At 44.0% G+C, this 22500-nt stretch overlaps 1 protein-coding gene across 2 annotated transcripts in view; it reads right to left on the bottom strand.

Annotated features, from left to right (window-relative positions):
- LOC138296817 (zinc finger protein 318-like) overlaps positions 1–22500 on the bottom strand; it is a 450875-nt gene that overhangs the window by 395071 nt on the left and 33304 nt on the right. For both annotated transcript variants that reach the window (XM_069236271.1, XM_069236272.1), the window contains exon 2: positions 17066–17193. In XM_069236271.1, the coding sequence (XP_069092372.1) occupies positions 17066–17193 (128 nt within the window). The remainder of the gene's footprint in view (positions 1–17065; positions 17194–22500) is intronic.

The raw sequence follows: 22500 nt of genomic DNA, 5'->3' as shown, positions 1-22500 counted from the left end.
GATGACCTTCTCAAAGTCGATTGGCCGAAAGAGCCGGTCTGGATGGAGATAACGACAACACCGGATGGCGCGGAGAAGGAGTCTGTTGACATGCAGGCAGATCCACAGTCACAGGTGGAGGATTCCTGCCAGGGGAGACCCTAGGCGCCGAACCGCCAGTCTCTGTAGGGCAGAAGGGCATGAATGGAGCAGCCCTGTACGACGCCGGTGAGCCCAAATTGAATGCCAATGGCCCCGTGGGACCCGCATGTGCACCAGCAGGGGCCATGGATTGAAAGACAGCATACATCGCATTCAAAAATGCGGCCGGATCCGTCCCTGGAGTCGGGAAAGCCGGGTACTGTTGTGCAGAGGTCTGCTGAACATCAGGACCCCTCGGCACCGGTGAAAAGTGAGGGCTACATTGAGTGACCTCAAAAACTGAAGGTGCCAGTGACAACTCTGGACTCTCCTGCTGAGGCGTGACAGTAGGACTCATCTTCTGGCGTCGTGAAGAACGAGACCTCGACCTCAATCGGCTCCGCTCCGAACGGTGCCGATAGTCATGATGACACTGCTTCTTATGCTTCTTGGGAGAAGCATGGGAGGAAAACTTTTTATGGCCCTTCTTCTTTGCTTTAGCTAAGAAGAGCTTCGCCTCGCGTTCCTTCAGAGCTTTTGGATTCATGCTCTGACACGAAGAGCAACCTTCCACATCATGTTCTGAACTAAGGCACCAAATACAGTCCGAGTGGGGGTCAGTCACTGACATTCGACCCCTGCTTTCTCTACACGGCTTGAAACCAGACTTCTTAGGAGGCGACATTGTAACCTCCAAAAATCATTACAGTTATCAACGAGCCAGGAAGAAAAACCGATGGCGTCGAAGGCACAGAAAAAAGGAAAACTGACGTCAGTACGCCGACGAGGACCTCTTATTGGCACGTTGACGTCAGACGGAGTCACGTGGAGCCGTGCCATTATGACATCCTTGTCGACGTAGACAGCTAGGAAGAAGACTTTCAGTCAGATGCTGGCGCAAGGATCGAATTCATAAGGTGAGGAATCCACAGGGAGTTGTATCCATCAGAAAAATACATACCTTTCACAAATGCAGGTCACTTAGGGACAAATTGCATCACAACAGTCACGCAAACCTCCAGTAATCGCTCTTTACTAAGAGCTTCTTTTGCCGTATGAAATGTAAAGCGTGCAGTTATAGTTCCACCACAGCGAGGATACCCAATAGTTCACATACACATACCGTTCAGAGGAACTACAACTGTTATACAGAATTTTGTGTTTACAGCCTTATCTGCCCATGTTATAGGTTCTACATAGGTAGCACCATTCATAAAGGTAAAACGCATATTGGAGCACATGAGGGCTATCAGACATAATGACCCACAGAATCCAGTAGCCAGACCTTTTTCTGAAGCAGATTTTCAAAATGAGAAACTGTTGAAGTTTGTTTTTGATGCTGTAGTATTAGCTATCCGAGGCAGCAACAGGTAACAGAGACCGCGAGCTCTGGAATCAAGATATATACTAGATTTTGATACATTAAACCCATCAGACTTGAACTAAAGTGCAATTGCTTCCTTTTTAGTGACATGTTATTGTGTTCTTTCTTAGAATGATTTTATATTGCTTTTTATTTTTTTCTCTCGCAGGTTGTGTTGAGTTGGTTCGATGGCCGCCTGCGAAGCACTGTATGATGTATTCACTTTGTGCCTGATTTCTTTAGAGCACCTGCATGTTTGCGGGAGGCATGGGTAATGGTAACAGTGGTGTGGTTTTGTCCACTCAGGCAATACATAGACCATTCATTTGTATATTATTAGTATTTCTCTTGCATGGTAATTTTGTGCCTTTCTACATTATTTTTCCTTTAGCTTAAATTTATGGTAACATCCTTGTATGGCACTGACCTGCTCAGCTGGGATTTCACTCCTTTGACATGTCTATTTTTATTCCACACAGTCTGCAGACACTACACGTCTTTCGGACCGTTTCCATCACTATTGATGTTGTACACACCCTGCTTAGCACAACACTTCAGCATTTTCAGTCACAGGTTGTGTCATGAATTTTCCTAGAACCTCCTGCACAACGTGATACTGTAGCGCATCTCAGTTACTGTGCTGATTCAGCTCATGACTGATTTCCTGCCACACATCGGGGCTCAGTAAAAATCCTATTTTCTTGTGGATAATATCACGTTTTCATTCCATTTTGCTAATCAAATGTAATACGCATTGTTACATATTTTCAAGAGCGCTTTGCAATATTCTATACTGTCGGATTTGCAACTACAATAGCATGTAAATGAGGTTCGTATAATCTTTAAATGCCAACGGGTACAACAGTTTCAAAAGTGGCTAATGAAAATACAACACTCACATCTGTTGATTGTAACATTACAGGGAGTGCAGAATTATTAGGCAAATGAGTATTTTGACCACATCATCCTCTTTATGCATGTTGTCTTACTCCAAGCTGTATAGGCTCGAAAGCCTACTACCAATTAAGCATATTAGGTGATGTGCATCTCTGTAATGAGAAGGGGTGTGGTCTAATGACATCAACACCCTATATCAGGTGTGCATAATTATTAGGCAACTTCCTTTCCTTTGGCAAAATGGGTCAAAAGAAGGACTTGACAGGCTCAGAAAAGTCAAAAATAGTGAGATATCTTGCAGAGGGATGCAGCACTCTTAAAATTGCAAAGCTTCTGAAGCGTGATCATCGAACAATCAAGCGTTTCATTCAAAATAGTCAACAGGGTCGCAAGAAGCGTGTGGAAAAACCAAGGCGCAAAATAACTGCCCATGAACTGAGAAAAGTCAAGCGTGCAGCTGCCACGATGCCACTTGCCACCAGTTTGGCCATATTTCAGAGCTGCAACATCACTGGAGTGCCCAAAAGCACAAGGTGTGCAATACTCAGAGACATGGCCAAGGTAAGAAAGGCTGAAAGACGACCACCACTGAACAAGACACACAAGCTGAAACGTCAAGACTGGGCCAAGAAATATCTCAAGACTGATTTTTCTAAGGTTTTATGGACTGATGAAATGAGAGTGAGTCTTGATGGGCCAGATGGATGGGCCCGTGGCTGGATTGGTAAAGGGCAGAGAGCTCCAGTCCGACTCAGACGCCAGCAAGGTGGAGGTGGAGTACTGGTTTGGGCTGGTATCATCAAAGATGAGCTTGTGGGGCCTTTTCGGGTTGAGGATGGAGTCAAGCTCAACTCCCAGTCCTACTGCCAGTTCCTGGAAGACACCTTCTTCAAGCAGTGGTACAGGAAGAAGTCTGCATCCTTCAAGAAAAACATGATTTTCATGCAGGACAATGCTCCATCACACGCGTCCAAGTACTCCACAGCGTGGCTGGCAAGAAAGGGTATAAAAGAAGGAAATCTAATGACATGGCCTCCTTGTTCACCTGATCTGAACCCCATTGAGAACCTGTGGTCCATCATCAAATGTGAGATTTACAAGGAGGGAAAACAGTACACCTCTCTGAACAGTGTCTGGGAGGCTGTGGTTGCTGCTGCACGCAATGTTGATGGTGAACAGATCAAAACACTGACAGAATCCATGGATGGCAGGCTTTTGAGTGTCCTTGCAAAGAAAGGTGGCTATATTGGTCACTGATTTGTTTTTGTTTTGTTTTTGAATGTCAGAAATGTATATTTGTGAATGTTGAGATGTTATATTGGTTTCACTGGTAATGATAAATAATTGAAATGGGTATATATATTTTTTTTTGTTAAGTTGCCTAATAATTATGCACAGTGATAGTCACCTGCACACACAGATATCCCCCTAACATAGCTAAAACTAAAAACAAACTAAAAACTACTTCCAAAAATATTCAGTTTTGATATTAATGAGTTTTTTGGGTTCATTGAGAACATGGTTGTTGTTCAATAATAAAATTAATCCTCAAAAATACAACTTGCCTAATAATTCTGCACTCCCTGTATATGCTTCTGTAATATGGTGGCTATTGTCCGACCACAATAAAGGCTGATGTTCACTTTTTGCCCTTTGTTGGTTTTTTTCCACTGTGACAATGTTTACAGAACCTTTTTCAGTTTCCGACGTACTGTGATCAAAACTACTGCTGAAACATGTTGGGCAGGGAGGTACACAGAGTAAATTACGCTGATATTTTCAAACTCAGGAGAATCTGTTTTCCTTGCACAGTGAGGAATTTTGACTTTGCATGCATACATATATATATATATATATATATATACACACACACACACACACACACACACATATATATATACACATATGTATGCACAGTCAAAACACACACACACACACACACAGGAAAAACAAAGCTATCAAGTTTATTACTAAACTCAATGATAATAACCTCAATATCAGGTTAACATACAATATTAGTAGTGTGTCTATTGAATTTTTAGATACAAAAATCGAGATTAAAAATGGGATGTTGCATACTGAACTCTTCCGTAAAGTTACAGCAGGAAATAGCTTATTACATGCTGCTAGTGGACATCCAGATAAACTTAAATGGAGTATTCCGTATGGAGAATTATTGAGGGCTAAAAGAATAAGCAATACAGATGAGGCATTTGAACGAGAACAGGTAGAAATGATTAGAAGAATTAAACAAAGGGGTTACCCGGAGTGGGTAATCAAAAAGGCCACAGAAAAAATTAAGAAAGTTGAGAGAACTCAGACCCTCTTTGACAATATGGCCATATTTGAAAAAGAGGATAAGGATGATACTCGATTAATTTTAACTTTTAATGAGGACACTACACAGATTAAAAAGATTATCTCCAAACAATGGAACATTCTGAAGAGTGATCCTGTTATAGGCAAGGAGATTCAGAGATGGCCCTTGATTACGTACAGAAGAGGTCGTAATCTCCATGATATGTTGAGATCTAATGATATCTCTCCTTTATCTCATGTTAAGGAGCATAATCTACAGGGATTTTTTCCCTATGGTCATTGTAAAGCCTGTCGTAACAGTGTGGCAAGAAAAGAGTACTCTATAAAAAGACCAGGGACAAACAGACCCATTAAGCAGTTTCTTACATGTAGTACTCCTTTCACTGTTTATGTATTGGAATGCCCGTGTCACCTGTGGTATGTGGGAAGTACAAAACATGCAGTGAAAAAAACGTATCCTTGAACATATGCGGGCTATTACATCAAGAGATCCCCACTATCCGGTAGCTAGACACTTTGAGGAGTACCATAACTCCAATGCCACTATATTGGAGTATTTTGGCATCGAACATATACCTGTGCATCACAGAGGAGGAAAAGAATCCAAATATATTGTTGATTTAGAAACTAAGACACCTCAAGGATTGAATAGGAGTGAAGAGCTTACCACTCATCTATTTTGATGACTATTCTCAAGATTACTATATGGGGTGGGAGACTTTAGTCATCCGGATTAATAATGATGCTTGAGCATTTTGAGTAGTGGCTTTTCATTGAGAGTATGTTTTTTAATACTTTTAATATTTATTCTACTTTTTTTATTTTTTCAGAATGGAGGAGTCCGGATGGATTCCCGATTTCAGAATACAAAGCTGGTGATTCAGTCACGAGGTGTCAGGGATATCGGATATTTAGAAATTGTGTAGAATATGCTGTTATATAGATTTGGAGGAAATAGGATTATAATCATTTTAGGGAGTAATATAGGGAATGTTGAATTAATACTTGAGATTTCAGTACATTGATAAAGTATATTTGAAAGTGTGAAATAAGTGAAATGAAATTTAAAATTGACTGGTTCTTATTTATATTTATATTTAACTATGGAGATATTTATATGCAATTGAGTATGCCGATATAATTGATTTTGCACATTTTTTGACATTTATAATTGTTAAGAATATTAAATTCATTAAAACAAAGTAATATAAGGTGCATTAGAAATTTTAAAAAATTTAAATAAATTTATACTCATGTATTTAAGTTGTTATACTCATGTATGTAATATTTTAGATTTATATTTATTTATTTATATGGGTATTGATTAGGAGCCAGTCAGGAGATGCCAGCATTCTTAGTTGAAAGGTGATGGTTTTAAATTCCTTAATTCGTTACTTATGGAAATATTGCATTTCGTAATATATGGAAAAGTATTGTCTTAATGATATATTTATTTCTGTATTAGCTGTATTGAATAATTTTCTATAGATTTACTCCCATTTTATTTCCACTGTTTGTAAAATTGATGCAATGTGTAGTCCTGTTTCTATGCTTATATCCGATGGGTATTTAAACTAAATGTATATTGGTGGAATTTTACACGTGATCAAGGCTGCTTGACAGCCGAAACGCGTAGTGTGTGAATTAAATACTCTAATTAATTTCTGGGATTTCCCGAGTGTGCGTCCTTCTGTGGAAGTTCTTTTCATTGTTTTTATATATATATATATACACACACATATATATATATATATATATATACACACACACACACACACACACACACACACACACACACACACACACACACAGGGACGTTATAGTTAGGTTCTGAATTTACCCGTACAAAACTACAGAAATTCAGCAATTATAGTTGGAGTTCTTTCAAATAACTCGAGCCGTAAGGTAACTATAACTTGCGCCTTGGCCATGCACAACCAATTACTCCACATATTAGATCATAAATGATATAATGTATTAAATCTTTGATATTACTGCAACAGTCGCAAAAAAATTGATAAGAAAACCGCAAGGTGAAGGCACGAGATAGTTACCTTAGGGCTCAAGTCATAGTTACTTGAAAGAACTCTAAATGCTTAACGTTGAATTTCATTGTTTTTCAATGTAGTTTTTTCTTCTTTTTCTCTGATGTTACTACTGCTTATTTCCCTAGGCCCAGTTATGGGGCTTAGTTAAATATTTTTTCTCGTATTGTAATTTTGAACAGAACTGTTTAAAAAAAAACAAAAAAACTCCATAGAAATAAAGCATTTTAGCCCGTTTGTGATTATAGTCTGCATTGCTGTTTTACACATGTAGACATGAGTTTGGTATGAAAATTTGTCTACTAAAAAAGCTATATATTTATTTTTCGTGCATATTTCATACTTTATATGTGTGTATTTTATATATGCTCCAGGGTCCCCGCACAAGGGCGGGAATATTCAATGTTTATGACTATTGATGAGGATCCCCTGGAAGAGAAATATATATGTTTTGAAATAGAGTAGTTTGGGGTGGGGTAGATTGGAGTGGGGTGGAAAGGGGTGGACTGGGTTAGACTGGACTGGAGTGGGGTAGACCTGAGTGGCATGTGGCACATTGGAGTGACGTGTGGGTCATTGGGGAGTGGAGTGGACTGGAGTAGGTAGATTTGAGTAGAGTGGGCTAAATTAGGGCGGAGTAGGGTAGAGTGGAGTACACTGGAGAGGAGCGAGTAAATGGAGTGGATGGGCGTGGAGTGACATGACGTTGCAGGGTGTGTTGTACAGTGTTTTAGAGTGGAGGGGGTAAAGTGGAGTTTAATAGCACAGAGTGGAAGGGCATGGGGTGGAGTATGCCTAGTGTGCTAGAGCACTACCATTACAGACAAAACACTTTAAAATGAAATTAGCAATATATTTGCATTGAAATACAGTTTTATTGCACACAAACGATAATGTGTGCAAATTTCATCACACAGTGCGCATTGATGGGTTTTGATCGTATTCCAATACTTATTACCACCACACTTCAGGATTACAAAGACAATTCGCTACATTTGTACTAATTACAAAATATCCTGAAAGATCACCAGTTTGTGTGCTAGGAAAAAAAAAAAATCCTAGACCCTCTCCACTCACATGGGTATCCAACAGGACTGCCATATCAATTCTCTTACTTTTAAGTCAGCAAAAGAAAAGTAAATACCAAGCTCCCTCATAAGACACAGCCTGACATTTATCTTTAAATGCGCAGCAAATGTGACATGATAGGAACAAGATTTAAAAGTCTGTTTATAGAGAGTGAGTTAATGGAAGAATATAGTAACCAAGGTTTGGGGCAACGGAAGGGACAAACCCGGGGCATGGCAACGCAGCAAATGGTGCAGGACGCAAGACCCGGGAGTGCCGGATGACCAGCCCCATCCAGCTCCATCCTGGCCTCCAACTTTCCCCCTGGGTCGAGGAGTGTCCAGTAACACCCCTGGCAGAGACTACTATCCTTTGCTGCCTGGAGAGAGTTTCATGGATCCAAGCTGCGGACGCACAAATCTATAAAATGGCGACCGACATTTGTACTGGCTCGTGGAGGGCGGCGGCTGGGATACCAGAGTGCAGCAAAACCGGTAAGAGAGGTGAAGTGCACCAGGGCTTGCAGGCCTGGTCACAGAGCGCTTCAACAGAGGCTCTGGCCTGGCAAAAGCTTTGCAGCTCCTGGCCGAGTAGCAAGGCCTGAATGGAGGGCAGACCTGCTGTGCAGTCGGGCCAGAGTCATCCCTCTTGAAGAGCGTGCCTGGGGAGCCGCGAAGACTGGAGCAGCTGGTGGGAGCATGGGGATATCAAGCTTCGCTCGGAAGAAGATATATTCTTGGGCCTGAACACTTAGATACGCAGTATACACCATTTCCAAGTGTTGTGCAATGTCTTCCTTTGTTGTCACTCTCTGGCCTTCTGGTGACTGAGAGTGTAGTACCTGTGCTGGGGGCTGTTTCCCTTCGGAGTATTCAGGCTAATAATTGGCCTGGTTTGTCCCTGTCCTGGTGAAGCCTCCGTCTATAACGGTTAAGGGTATATTAGTCAAGCCTGTCCCATATGTCTGTGATTCAGCATTTTATTTGTTTTAGGTGCTTCACAATTGAGACCATCTCAAAACATCTTTTACCTCAGTCAAGTTTTTTTTTATCAAAGAGGTCTCTGTGAGAAACACAAAGCATGAGATTGAAACATATGCCGAATGTTGAAAATAAGGCAAGTGGTGGTTTTCTGCTGGACGTTTAGCTCCCTCTAGTGGACCATCTCTGTGAGAAAGATTGAGAATTCTCATTTTAGGTTTGGTGGCTTGAAGAAAGAAAGTATGTACTGTTTTCAGAAACCCTTTCAATTAACATCAAATTATTTTTTTTAAAACTCACAAACGCTAACAACTTCCACACCCACACCAGATACCTCTGCTCTGTCCAGATGGCACTGGCCACCGTCCCTCGCATCCGTAAAACCACTGCTGGATGACGATCTTTCACCTACACTGCAGCAAAGAGCTGGAACAACCTCCCCCTGCACCTCAGACAAAGCCTGTCGCTCACCATCTTCAGGAAGAACCTCAAGATGTGGCTCTTCGGATGAGGCCCCTCCCAGGGCCTTGAAACCCTCATGAGTGAGTAGCCGCACTTTACAAATATTGATTGAAGGAACAACTTGAACTATGTATGGTTTACGATTCCAGACAATAAAAAAGCAAAAAAAAACATTCATTAGGCAATTTAATTTTTTTCTCAAAGACATTTATTCAGTGGAGGGAAACACTGTGGGGGGTGGTAAGTAAAAGTACCTGCAGTAGCCTGCTAGCCAGTGGAAGGACAAAGACCAAAGGAAGCAGTTTTGGAAACGAGGAAATGAGTGACATGGAAGACAACCAAATGTAAGTAAAGTTAAGTAATGGCTCTAAACCACATTTAAGATATATATTTTTTGTGTGCAAGTGATTGTGCACACAAAAATATGCAGGTTTGCTAGGTTGTCAGGGGTGCTGGCTGAGCTAGGGTCCAAAAAGCACTGCTATCCACTTACCAAAAATGGGTCCGTTTTAAGTGGAAAAACGTGATGTGATCACGTTGCATTTTGGGCCCTTTCTTGTCGCTGTCACCAGGCCTAACCACACAAGTGTGGTACCATTGTTATTGGGAGACATTTGCCATTACCAAATGGATTTCTCCAAGTTTGTGCCTTTCAAATGTTAGCCAGTGTGCAAGAAAAATTACATTTTGAAAAATGCCCTCTGAATAACATGCTACTACGAATAGTTAAGAGTCTAACAGAAGTAAAGGTATATTGCTTTTAAAAATTGGCTATTACAACAACAAGTTACAGATGTTACAGATAAAAATGTTTGAACAAATGGTCATTCTTTTGTTACTAATTTTCAATATTCTTTTCATTTCAACAGCTATTTGTGAAAACTATAAGGTAACTACAGAAATTGCCTTTTGCAGAATTCAGAAATCTGTCACCTTTTCAGAAATCTATAGCTTTCTGAGATCGCCAATGGGTTTCAAACCTGTTACCTCCACAAACTGAAAGGAGGTCCAACGTACAAAAACTGGAAAAAATTAGCTACCGTTTAGGAAAATGTCATAACTATCATAAAAACAATAGTTCCTTCCCATATAGCTCTGCCAGTTATGGAGGCATAAGCATGAAGTAACCCCAAATATCCCTGCCCCCCCCCCCCCCCCAAAAAAAACAAGGGCTCAGAACTAAGGTGAAAAAGCCTTAAGAGCACAGGGCAGAGCCCATGGCCATGTCAAGTGAGTGCACTGTCACTAGGCCAGATTCATCCTCTGCTACAGGAGCATTTAACAGTCAGAACGCAGTCCCAATCCAGCAAAGCACATCCTTCAGTTGTGGATATGGGAAGCCATGACAGCAAAGCACTTCCTTCAGCTGCAGGTTCAGGGTGTAGGACATAGTTTTCTGCTATGCCATCCTAGAGTCTTTCTGACCAGCAAGCTTGTGAAGCCCAGGCTTTCATGTGCACCCAGGTGGCTCTGGCACAGGACAGATTTTTGCCACATCACGCTCTTATACCCCCATAGCCCACCTGGCATAGCCTTTGGACAGGGTACGGCCTTTAGTTACATCATTCAATTAGAACGACAAAGCACTGCTATGGGCCTAGCCAATAAGTTTGCAGTCAAGTGCAACCTTTAGGCACCCAAGCGGACAGCTCTCTTTGTCCCCAAGTCCAGTGGGTAGACACGCTGCCAAGATCAGTGCCTACATGGAAGTGTCATTTGGCAGAGCCCAGTGGACTCTGACAGCCATTTTATGTTTTTGCAGAGTTTGATCATTATAACGTAATTGTCAAATAATAACCATCACAATCACAAGTATGAGGCACCACAACACTGATCAAGAACATCAAAGAGGTCTCTTTAAATGGTATCCTAGTCAACACCCGGGCAACAAGTGTGAACAGCAGCACAAGACTTGTCTTGTGTTCCATATGCTCAAGCTGGAGGGTGGCATAGTACCTGCCTTCCTAAATGTTCACATTCGTTATTATCCTACCACTGTGGGAGAGGTTTCACAGTCACTGAAAAGAAACTTCATCTACATAAGGATTGCAAAGTGTACGAAGTAATTGAAAACAACTGCACAGCTATGATTGATGAGAGTGAAAAGAACCCATTAAATGACAGCATTATCATAAGTTCCTTAACTGTTTTTTACTCGCACATCCACATTTGAGTGGCAGGATAAGATGTGACCCGTTTCCAATATCATGGTAAAAAGAATGGTAACAAATATTAAGCTGATCACACATTTACCATTTACAAAACTGGATAAAACTGCAGCATCCATCCACTCATTACATGCTTTCAAATGATGTTGTTTGCAATTATTGTTACATGACAATCAATTTTGCCATTTCCATTTTTATTTTTTCTGTTCCGCTCGATTTTTCAACCAGTACTGTGATGCGGACTTAATCACGTCCTCTGCCACTGTGGTCGTGTGCAAAGGATGTTACATCCTCTGCACACTACCAGCAAATCCCTCTGCTGCTTTCAGCAAAGGGATTTTCTTTTTTACAAACAGCAATGGGAGCTGGGAAAGAGCTTGCTCAACTCCTTAGCCTATTTTTAGTTTTCAGTGAAAAGACAAGCACCTCACAGGGCACGCGGATGTCATTCACTGAAAACAAAAGCAAAATGAGCCAATCGGCTCATTTCACTTTCACTGCCTGCATGCTTCTGGGGCTATCTCAGACCCCCTTCCAGCACCAAGGCAGACGGGAGAGGTATTATTGGAAAGAGGAGCATATCCCCTTTCCAACTGTACCCATCCCTAGTAGATCCATGCATGGGGATCGCTGCAAAAGTGTGATCCCCAAGCCGGGATCCACCCACTAGGCACCAGGGAGTTAAGATCGGCCCCTTGGGCAAGGGCTTTTGCTCCCCCATTTTTTTGGCCATATTAATCAACCCTCACTCCCCCTTCAGGGGGCACATAGGGGTTATTATCCCCAATCAGACCACCACCGCCCTGGGGCGGAGGGGGCAGAAGACCCTCTGGACACAAGGGATTTTTTTCCCAATATAAAAGAGGGGTGGGGGCTGCCAGAATGGGCATGCCAGCCAGTGCCCCATCCCTTCACAGACACCAACCTCCCTCCACCCCCCCTTGCCGGGCACATAAGGGTTATGACTCCCGATCTGCCCCCCCTGGTTGGTGTGTGTGTGTGTGTGTGTGTGGGTGGGTGGGTGTGTGTGTGTGTGTGTGTGTGTGTGTGGGTGTGTGTGTGGGTGGGTGTGGGTGGGGGGAGAATAGGACAGAAAGCCCGCCAGACACAAAGGTTCTGTTTCTTTTTTTTTTCTTTTTTTTTTACCTTATAGGGGTGAGGGCTGCCCAAAATGGGCTTGCCAATGCCCCCACCCCTCACCAGGCACAGTCTTTCTGACACCCCACCCCCCCATGTCCATGCCCCCTCCCCCATACATAAAGGGAAACAGTCTGACCAGTCCCACTGAACCACCCCACCCCCAGTGGGGGGCATAAAGTCCACTTGACACAAGGGATTGCTTTTTTGGTAGAGTGGAGGCTACCCAGCATGGGCATGGCTAAGCCTCAACCCCCTCAAAAATGGGGAAACAGTATTGCTGCTCCCCTGTGGAGTAAAGCATTTCACCCCAATGCGCAAGAGGATAATTGATTTTGTTGGGTGGTGTTTTTACAAATTAGGCCAGGAGAGTTAGGCCAACTCCTAGTTTCACATCACTTGCAATGGTGAACAGTTGCATTTTTGGGGCTTGGCTAGGTTTCCACGTGTAAAAACCTAGCAGACCCAGACAATTCTGAAGACTAGACTTCTGGGAAAGCCATGGTGGTGTGCTTCGCATCTATCACATACCACACTGTCTTACCCACGCTACTCTGCAAACCTCAAAATGTGACTAAAATCATTTTTTTCTTGCAATTCTTTGCCATATTATTCCGGAAACAAACCACAAAATTCTTACCACCCAGTGTTCCCCCTCAAGTCTCACCATAAAAATGATACTTCACTTGTGTGCGTGCCTAAAGCAGAGTCAGCCTAAAAAGGTATTTTAAAAAAAAAAAAACACGCTTTCGTTCCCCCTCAAGCTATACATGTTTTTGGCCCTTCTCCGTCACAGGCGCTTGGCCCACCCACACACCGTAGGTATCATTTTTATCAGGCGACCGAGAGGGGATGCTGAGTGGCAGAATATTTGTGGCTCGCCCCAGATTCCAGAATTTCCCATCACAGACATATTTTAGGCACACGGAGGTATGCAAGGGATTCTGGGTATAAAAGAAATGTGGTGGGAGCCACAAACGTCACCACTCCCTGGATTTACCTAGCTGTCTAGTTTTCAAAAATGTACTAGTTTGCTAGGTTTCCCTAGGTGCTAGGTGAGCTAAGGCCTAAAAAAATCACAACTACCCACTTTGAAAAAACTAGTCAGTTTTCTGTGGAAAAAATTGAAGTATCAATTTCATTTTGGGCAGTTTGCTGTTACAGGCACTAGGCCTACCCACACAAGTGAGGTATCATTTTCATCAGAAGGCATAGGAGAATGCTAGGTGAAAGGAAGTTTGTGGCTCTGTGCAGATTCCAGAACTTTCCATCACAGAAATGTGAGGAAAATCTTTTTTTTTTTTGTCTGTCAAAGTTTGTTGTTTGCAAGGGATTCTGGGTAAAACACCCTGCTGAGAGCCACACAAGTCACCCCATCATGGATTCCCTTAGGTGTCTACTTTTTAAAAATGTACAGGTTTGCTATGTTTTCCTACGTGCCAGCTGAAGTAGGCCCCAAAAATCACAGCTACCCACTTTGCAAAGAACAGGTCAGTATTCCCAGAAAAATTTGATGTATCCATGTTGCGTTTTGGGCTGTTTCCTGTTGTGGGCATTAGCCCTACCCACACAAGTGAGGTACCATTTTTATTGGGAGACTTAAGGGAACTAGCAGTGAAGGTGTTAATGGAAATGTGTACAATGTCCGCTTCAACCGTGTTTTTATTTTGGGGGTGTTTCATTCAAAATGACAGGACACAAATTCAGACAAATTAAAACTAGCAGAGCCAAACTGACCCACTACAAAGTTGCTCTCCTGTTTTCCAAATACCTAACAACTGCTTTGTAGATTTAGCAAAAACTACTGTAGTTGACTAAACTGTATTTTTGGAAAGGTTGGTCCGTGATCAACCGGTAATGTGGCTTATCAGTTTAGTGATAAAAAAAAAAAAAAAAAAAGAAGAGCCTTTAAGAAACTTGAGCATTATCTGTAACTTAAAGGTAGAAAAGCTGCCTGCAATATTTACATTTACGAAGAGACATGCTGTATCTACTTTTGGGGGCTTCAGGCCAGCCATAGGTTTTCCATTTGCTGTCTCCTTTGTCGCTCTCCTATTCTTTCTCCCCATTTGTCCATGTCATGCATTTCTCATGCCTCTTCATGTGTTTACTTCTCCCAAAGAGCAAGGACCAAGGACACTACTCCTCCACTGTCCCTCATATTATGACCATTTTAGCAACTTTTTTTTTCTTGTATTAAGAGCCCTCCTCAGCAGCGCTGCTGCTTTCATTCGCTAGGAGTGTAGAACGCATTTAAAAAAAAAAAATCTTGTCTTGCTTTTCATTTGCTTTGTCTATTAGTGGCTGTGCATGGGGAAGGTCAGGGGCAACGGGTCACGGCAGCGGTGTGGTTTCGCCGTGTGAGTGTGTCACATAATCACAACTTTGTACTGGAGACGTAGGTTTGTTGTTTCATCGCACCAAAAAAGAAATAAATAAATAAGAGTTCTGTCTGCTTCTCCCCTAGCCCCGGTCTCTCTCTGCGACCACTCATCATCGTCACAACAGGTACCGGGATCCTAGGAAGAAGCTTTGGGTGACGTCCGATGTGGCCGCTCCCTACCCTGGAGGCTGCCAAGCACTAGCGTCCCCCACCTCTGCAGCTGAGCTCCCAGAAGGTCTTGTGGGGGTGTTGCTTTCTGCTGCTTTCGCCTCCTCCACCACTCTGTGATGAGGGGGAAGAAAATAGCAGCGTGAAAAGCCAGCAAGACGGAGGAGGACTGCCCCGCCCTGACATCCACTGAGCATGAGACACTGGCCAGCATTGACAGGTGGGTCCAGGATTACCATAGCTGGCAAGCGGTGCTCTGGCAGTTGTCTCTAGCACTATGTGATCATTATTTGCTCCTTCCCCACAGGGAGCTGTCCTCGGGGCTCCCTGTGCAACGCTGCATCCTGAGCCACTTCCAACGGCACCTCTCTTCTTCTTGCAGTCACCTGAAGAGACCTTCTGAGGCTTCATGAAGATGGCTCCTTGTTGGTGAAGGTAAGCTTGGCAGCGGAATGACGCTGAGAGCTCCGAGTGTGTGAGACTGCTAATGGAACAAGGAAAGTCTTCCTAGCTGGGTCTGCATATGTCCCTTATAAGTGACTGAGAGAATGGGTTTAGACCTTTCATGAAAGCTTGTGATCGTTTTTTATCTTTGCTCCCTTACTTCTGTCCTTTTGTTTGGGATGTTCTCTATGTATTTGTCTTTGCTTCTGGTGCGCACTCTCCAAGCAAGTGTTTGCACCCCATTCGGATGCAACCTCTCTCCTTTTGTAGTTTGGCTTACTCTCCCATCTCTTCCCTTGGGATGGGTCATGCTCCTGCAAGCTCATATGTGAGTGAGTGCATTGTAATGAGTTTGGCACTTGCATCTCTTTCCTATTCAGTGAGTTTTGCACTTACGCCTCTTCCCTTGCAGTTAGCTGCACTCTCTCTCTGTCCATTAGTCACTTGAACACCCATCTTTCCCTTGGACACAGTGCTCAGCCTTTACAGTTAAGGGCACCCACCTAATGTATGTGGAGCTCACTCTCTGCCTGTCCCTGTTGTGTATTTGTGGGAAGGTATGCGCTCACTGATTTATGTGGTGTGCGTTACTCTGCATTAGCTTGTATACTCCCGATTGCCTGGATGGACGCCTTCATTCTATCCCTCATTTGCACACTCTATTTTTGTCACAACTACTCCTGTAATCACTGACTCGGCTTTAAAAGGCTATACTTCAAAGCTAATAAAAATGCCAAGAAATTCTCCAACTTGGAGGTTCACACCAGCTATGGCACTTGCAATACCAAGTATGACAGCCAACTACAGGTCGGGAAGAGTAGAATGATTACCCTCGTAAAGGGCAAAGCTGATGGAAAATTGCTTCAGGTACTTGGATTTTTAACAAGAATAGTTTCTTTTGGCTAGGGGCTGCAACAAATGTACGCTTCAAACTGGAGACAGATCACCGATTGCAGCTTCACTCCCCGGCATAACACAATAATTTAAAAATAGCTTTTCAGAAGCCAAGACGACAAGTAAACAGGGACAGGCCAGAGATGAACCATCACTCCAATAGTAATGCTGAACAATGTATTTGTGGCTAACAATTCACAGAGGAAGGGTTTTCTTTTGCAATGTACACAAAACTCTTACCCCCAACTATCTGTAAAAATGGCAAATTAGTTCATTAATAAAAGGCACATATAGGCTTTTCGGGCACAGAAACTCTATGAAATAAAAAAGACCTAACAACAAATTTGATATAGCAGCAAAGTCAATTTTCTGTATGATATCCAAAATAATTTCCACATACACTTTTTCTACCCTTTAAGCACTGTATAAACATTTCAGATGGGAGCACGACTGCAGAATGTTATTCAGCCAAGATGTAACAACAACGGTGTTGACATGGCTTGAAAAGTTGGACACTGTAGAATTAAACTCTGTTTAATTTCTTGAGACATACACTACAAGCACCTAGCTTATCATATGGAAATTCTCTCCCACCTCTCACTGATTTAGCATCCTACCTGTCAAGGTCAGAGAACACATCCTTCTGCACATTACGTGGTTCTAGTTGGGGACCGCGATACCAATCATTCCCCACGGAAACACGTAGGCTTTGCTCCGCCTCTCCAAGTCGGGTGGGAGACCATCTCTGCAAAATAAAACAATGGAGAGAGACAAATTAAGTCCAGGCTCCTTAACAGTAGTCTGTCATTAGAAAGGAGGGTACAGTGGATAAAGTTGCACATTTAGGAATTAGGAGCAGGCCATATACCCACTCAGCAATAAGAGGACACAGCTCTCCATTATCAATACTAATAAAAAGGTGATCAAAGTATTATAATCCAGAATGCCCACTACCCAAACATCAGGTGTGGAAGAAGATAGGTAAGAACTTATTAAACCCCTTTCTTGCTGTTTGCTTTTCTGAAACATATCAAAATCTCTCCCTTAGCAAGAAGTGTAGATAGAGGTGAGTGAACACTACTTATAACTCAAAGTGCAGACAGTACTAAGAAGAAATTAATCTACAATCAAATACTTACTTTTTTAAACTCTATATATACAAAGGAATATTGGCATTCATGAACATCACAATCCCCTTGAGGTCAGGGCTCTAGTTGATGCACCCGCTCTCTGTCCCACCCGCTTCCTTATAACGTTGTTGCGGTTATTCCCCATTCACTGGTGGCCGCATCCATGGAAAGCTCACAATATAGCCATACTCAACAGTTCTCCTTTTAAACCTTTGGGACTTAGTCAGAAGTGTCCATGGTGCTGCAGTACGGTCAGTAGCGAGTGCCCCAGGGCCCCACTAGCCTAGTTCTAGCCTTACCCTCTCCAGAGGTATGGAAGTGTTCCGCGAGTGCCCTCCCTAGGGGCGATCTCAAGTCCTTATCCTGTTCGGGGGATTTGGGCCACTCGTGGTACACACAGCAGCATCTGGCAAGCGCAGGCTCTCTCCCTCGAGTAGTGCTGGCAGCCTGCCCCAAGGTACAGCACTCCTCCCCTCATGGGGGATTCGATCTGCAGCCCCCAACTATAGCACACACCAGTGGTGCAGTATCCCTGGAGGCAACCTTCAGGGTCCTTGGAGGAATCATTCAGTGTAAGTCTTGGTGTGTAAGCTTCACCTGCTGTTCACAACTGCAATCTTCTGTCCAGGGAACGACTCAAACATCGGTCAATGGTGGTACCGGCAGCCCCTTGTGGCATACGAGTTTGCTGTTGTACTTTCTATTCTAGTGCGGACTCCTCTAGTGCACCTGCCCACACAAAGGTGACCCTTCCTGGCCTACAGGGACACACCTTAAAGTGGACACAAGCAACGATAAATTCAACTGTAGCCCACTCTGCAATATGAGGGTCACAGCAATGAGGCAGTGTGGGCATAGCGCTTCACGTACAGCTCTCACAAGGCTTGCGTCATGGCGATCCTCTCCTGGCATATAGGGGGTCACCAGATCACTTCTGCACAAAGGCAACAATCCAATCAGTGCACAGACTTTCACTCAACCCTCACACAGGGAATCCTCTCTGTAGGGCTACCCAATGGACTTCACATCCTCCCACGCTCTCCTCTTCTTGCCCAGGGCAGTGCACCCTGGGAGGCAGATAGGCGCTGGTGTTCCAGGCTCCAGAACAGGTGATCTTTGTTTTCTGAGGTAATAACCCCTCACCCAGCAAGGAGACTAGTAGGGCTTTTACCCCCTCCCCCCCAGTGCTGGTCACAGGCAGAAGTCTAACAGAACTAACCCTTTTCACACAGGCCCCAACCACCCACGCACCCCCCACACCAGCTGCTTCGAAGATGCCAAATTTTAGCGTCTCAACCTCCTCTTCCAGATATCAAATGTGATTTCGGTTCCGAGTCTTTGAAATTTATGTTGGGGGGTTCTGATTCTTTTAAAGTGTACATCTTTCCTTTCTTCCCTCTTGAGGGGTTCTCTGTCACAGCAGGAAAGACATAGAAGTTTATAGACCCACAACAGTTCATAGAGGTGACCAGGGTTCACATCAGAAGTCAGCTAAAGCGTGCATCAAAAGGATAATCCTAGGCTGCCAGCCCTACACTTAACGATTCCCTTATCAGCCCTATCTCCATTCTGAGAGGTGCCCACACACCTTCCTTGTTATCCATCATTTAATGTAAATGGGGAGTTCCTTCCTCTAGTGTGTCCCCCAAGCTCAAAGGAATGCAGCAATACACGAATCTGGCTGAAGAGAATCCCCTAATCCTCATGTCGTCACATGCAGGCCTGGGGATTCACACAATGGAATTCCGAGTCCTTGATGTGATGTAACATTGCAGGCGCAGAATACTTTCACAACACACTTATTATCCAGCTCCGTTACCTCCATGTATTTTGCCACTAGAGACATGCAAACATTCAGCTCACAAATTCAAATCAGTGTGCACTGTCCAGTACTGTAGTTTTTCTGTATTTCACCAGAGTGCTATTTGCAAACACAACACTGCCAGCACACACACTCACCATGTTTGCTGTACAACACTTTAACCATTATGTACTGTACTTCACCCCAACCACACATACACACACACAGCACATGCTTTCCTTGTGTATGCACTGCACAGCACTACACCTCACGCAATGTATTCTTCACAGGTATACATACACGTATTTAACAATACTGACTGCCATTGCTTTTATTTGGAGTGGGACTGTAAGGGCTGCTCTTCTCTAGATCCTTGTGGGGAAAGATTTGCCCAAATCACAAGTATGTTGAGAAATATGAATGTACCTAGATGTGTGTGTATGATTAACATGCACCTACATGGTAACTGTTAAAAAAGGCAATATGACTGAAGTGAAATAAGGGGGGGCGTGGCTAACTGCCAAAGATGGCGGTCATCTGATCACGGAGCTGCCGGTGCAGACCCGCCAGCAATGAAGGGGGGGGGCTGCGGTTGAGATCCAAGATGACCAGGAGGGGCCTGTGCTGTGGCGCCGAGGCCTCCCCACCCGCCCCCTTTTCCCCCCCCGGGAGCATGAAGTGGAGCGACACGAAGGCCAGAGTACGGAGACTGCCTGGCGCGTCCAGAGGCGGAAGATGCTAAAAGCCGGGGCTTGAGAAGGCCACATCTCGGGGAGGTGCATGGTGGAGTGGCCCCGGCATGCTGGCCGTGAGAAAAACCAGGTAGGAGATTACCGGAGGGCCCAAGACACGTAACGGCCTCGACTGCTGGAGCCTCCATGAGGATCTGGGTGAACCGCAAGTAGGTGAGCATGACAGCGTTCACTCCTGTACCCCACAACAGTTAATAAGATTTGCCTGTGAGTGCGGAGGCCGCTAACCTGGGGGGGAGGGGGTGTGCAGTTTGGTCGCTGAGGGGGGCCCCTGTCCCCCGCTGGATCAAATATTGGGACTAGAGTGCTGGCATAATAGACTACAAAAACTACACACATACGTGAAAATGGGCGGCACAAAAGGAAAACACCTAGACAGCACGGGGACATCAACGCCAAGGAACTACGTACCGGCCACAGCAACAGACCCTCCAATGGAGGAGTTGGATGTCATACAGTAGAAAATTAGGTAATCATGGCTGGCAACAGAACGAATGCTGGGTTCTATCACCACTGAACTTGGCATTCTAAAAGACTACCATAAGAAATTGGCGGACAGAGTAAAACAGAAACAAGTGATGCCACCTTCCTGCCTGCCCAAAAAGACAGCGAAAACGGAAGCCCCACAAGAGAGAGAATCAAAGACGCGGAAGGAAGATCACACCGTAATAACGCTTGTAAAGTTGGCCTTCCGGAGGGTACAGAGGGGCGGGATGCCACACAACATGTAGAGGCATGGCTGAAAACTATAGCGACCAACAGGCTATCGACTCACTTCACGATAGAGAACGCGCACAGAGTCCCAAATAGGAGACCTCTGCTGGGGGCGCCACCCCGATCCATGATGGCTTGAGTGTTGAACTACAGAGATCGGGCCTTCCTGCTGAGAGCGGTGAGAGAGGCGGACCCTATCATAGTAGATAATGCTAAGGTATCCCTATATCCAGACTACACGTTGGCGGTCCAGAGGAGTAGGGCCTTCTTCCAGGCCGTAAATAAACAACTGAGCGGAGGGGCTATCCTACACCCTACTGTTCCCAACCCGGTTACGTATCACGTACAACCAAAAAGCTCATTTTTTTGTAACAACTGAACTGGTACATGACTGGCTGAACAAGACCTTCCCACACTCGAGCCACAAGGAACAGTTTGATACCCCACCGCCGAAGCAAGCCCGACTCCCACGCGGGGAAGGACAAACTCGGCAGCGCCCAACACGAAGGAATACTGGACCAACATTATCACAAGTATTTGAGTGTGAGAGAGCAGCAATACAAACAGCATACTCAATACAAAGAGGGCTCTCCTCCACCCAGCATTGCTTCCTCCGTGAACAGCACTGTAGTGTCCAACTCAGAAAGTATAGCATTATTCCCTTTGATTACCCCACAGACGCACACGAGCTACAATTGGACTGCTGTATAAACGTGGTCACCTGATTAGTCATCAAGGGACAGAGAGAGATGCGCGGATCACTGATTGTCACCTGTCCAGCCCAGAGAATGATGCAGAATGGTGGATGAGACCCCACCTCCTATGAAGAAGGCAACTCCTGTATTAAGTGGTGAGCCTGGATGGATGGACACTGTGATTAGTACACTACACAAGAAACAAGTTACTTACCTTTAACTGTAGTTCTCCAGTATTGGAAACTTTCAGAGATTCACATGCTTGAATCATTCCCCGTCGTCGAGATGGGAGCCTCCGGTGTAATACAAAATCACATTCACTTGTATAACAAACTCAGAGGCACTGGGCCTCTTAATTTAGTAACATCTCACTGTCATTGTAGAAAAAGGGACCAAACTTTAGAAACAACCAATGAGCTCTCACCACCCCCTAGAACCTTCCTGTGAGGAGCTGATTTCCCTCAGATTTTCCCAGCACAAGTGCAACGATATTCTAAGGCTGGGAAAATGAAGGTGAGCTCCCCAGGGGAGGCAAAGTGGGCCGCATGTCAATCTATGAAAGTTTCCAATACTAGAGAACTACAGTTAAAGGGAAAGTAACTTATTTCTTACTCCAGTATTGGAACTTTCATAGATTCACATGCTTGAGTCAGAACAGTAAGCAGTGAATAACACATTTTCATTCTACAAACAATAGCATAGCATTCTGAAATGCAAACTGGTCTAATAATATGTACATACACTTTTTACTGTGATCAACAACATGATATCAAAGAAAATGTGTTATAGTAGCAAATAAGCGGATGGAGGGAAATAAATATTTTAACTCACCGTCATAGGAACAGGTTACAAAGGACCGCTTGATCAACGGCTGCATCCCGTAGCAACTCTGTGTCCAGGAAGTAATGCTGCGTGAAGGTGTGAGTTGTTCTCAATGTCGCAGCACAGCAAATGTCTAAT

Source organism: Pleurodeles waltl, chromosome 5, assembly GCF_031143425.1.
Source record: "Pleurodeles waltl isolate 20211129_DDA chromosome 5, aPleWal1.hap1.20221129, whole genome shotgun sequence".
NCBI classification, from domain to species: Eukaryota; Metazoa; Chordata; class Amphibia; order Caudata; family Salamandridae; genus Pleurodeles; species Pleurodeles waltl.
Note: the sequence above shows the minus strand (reverse complement) of the source record. Positions and strands in the feature narration are given on the sequence as shown.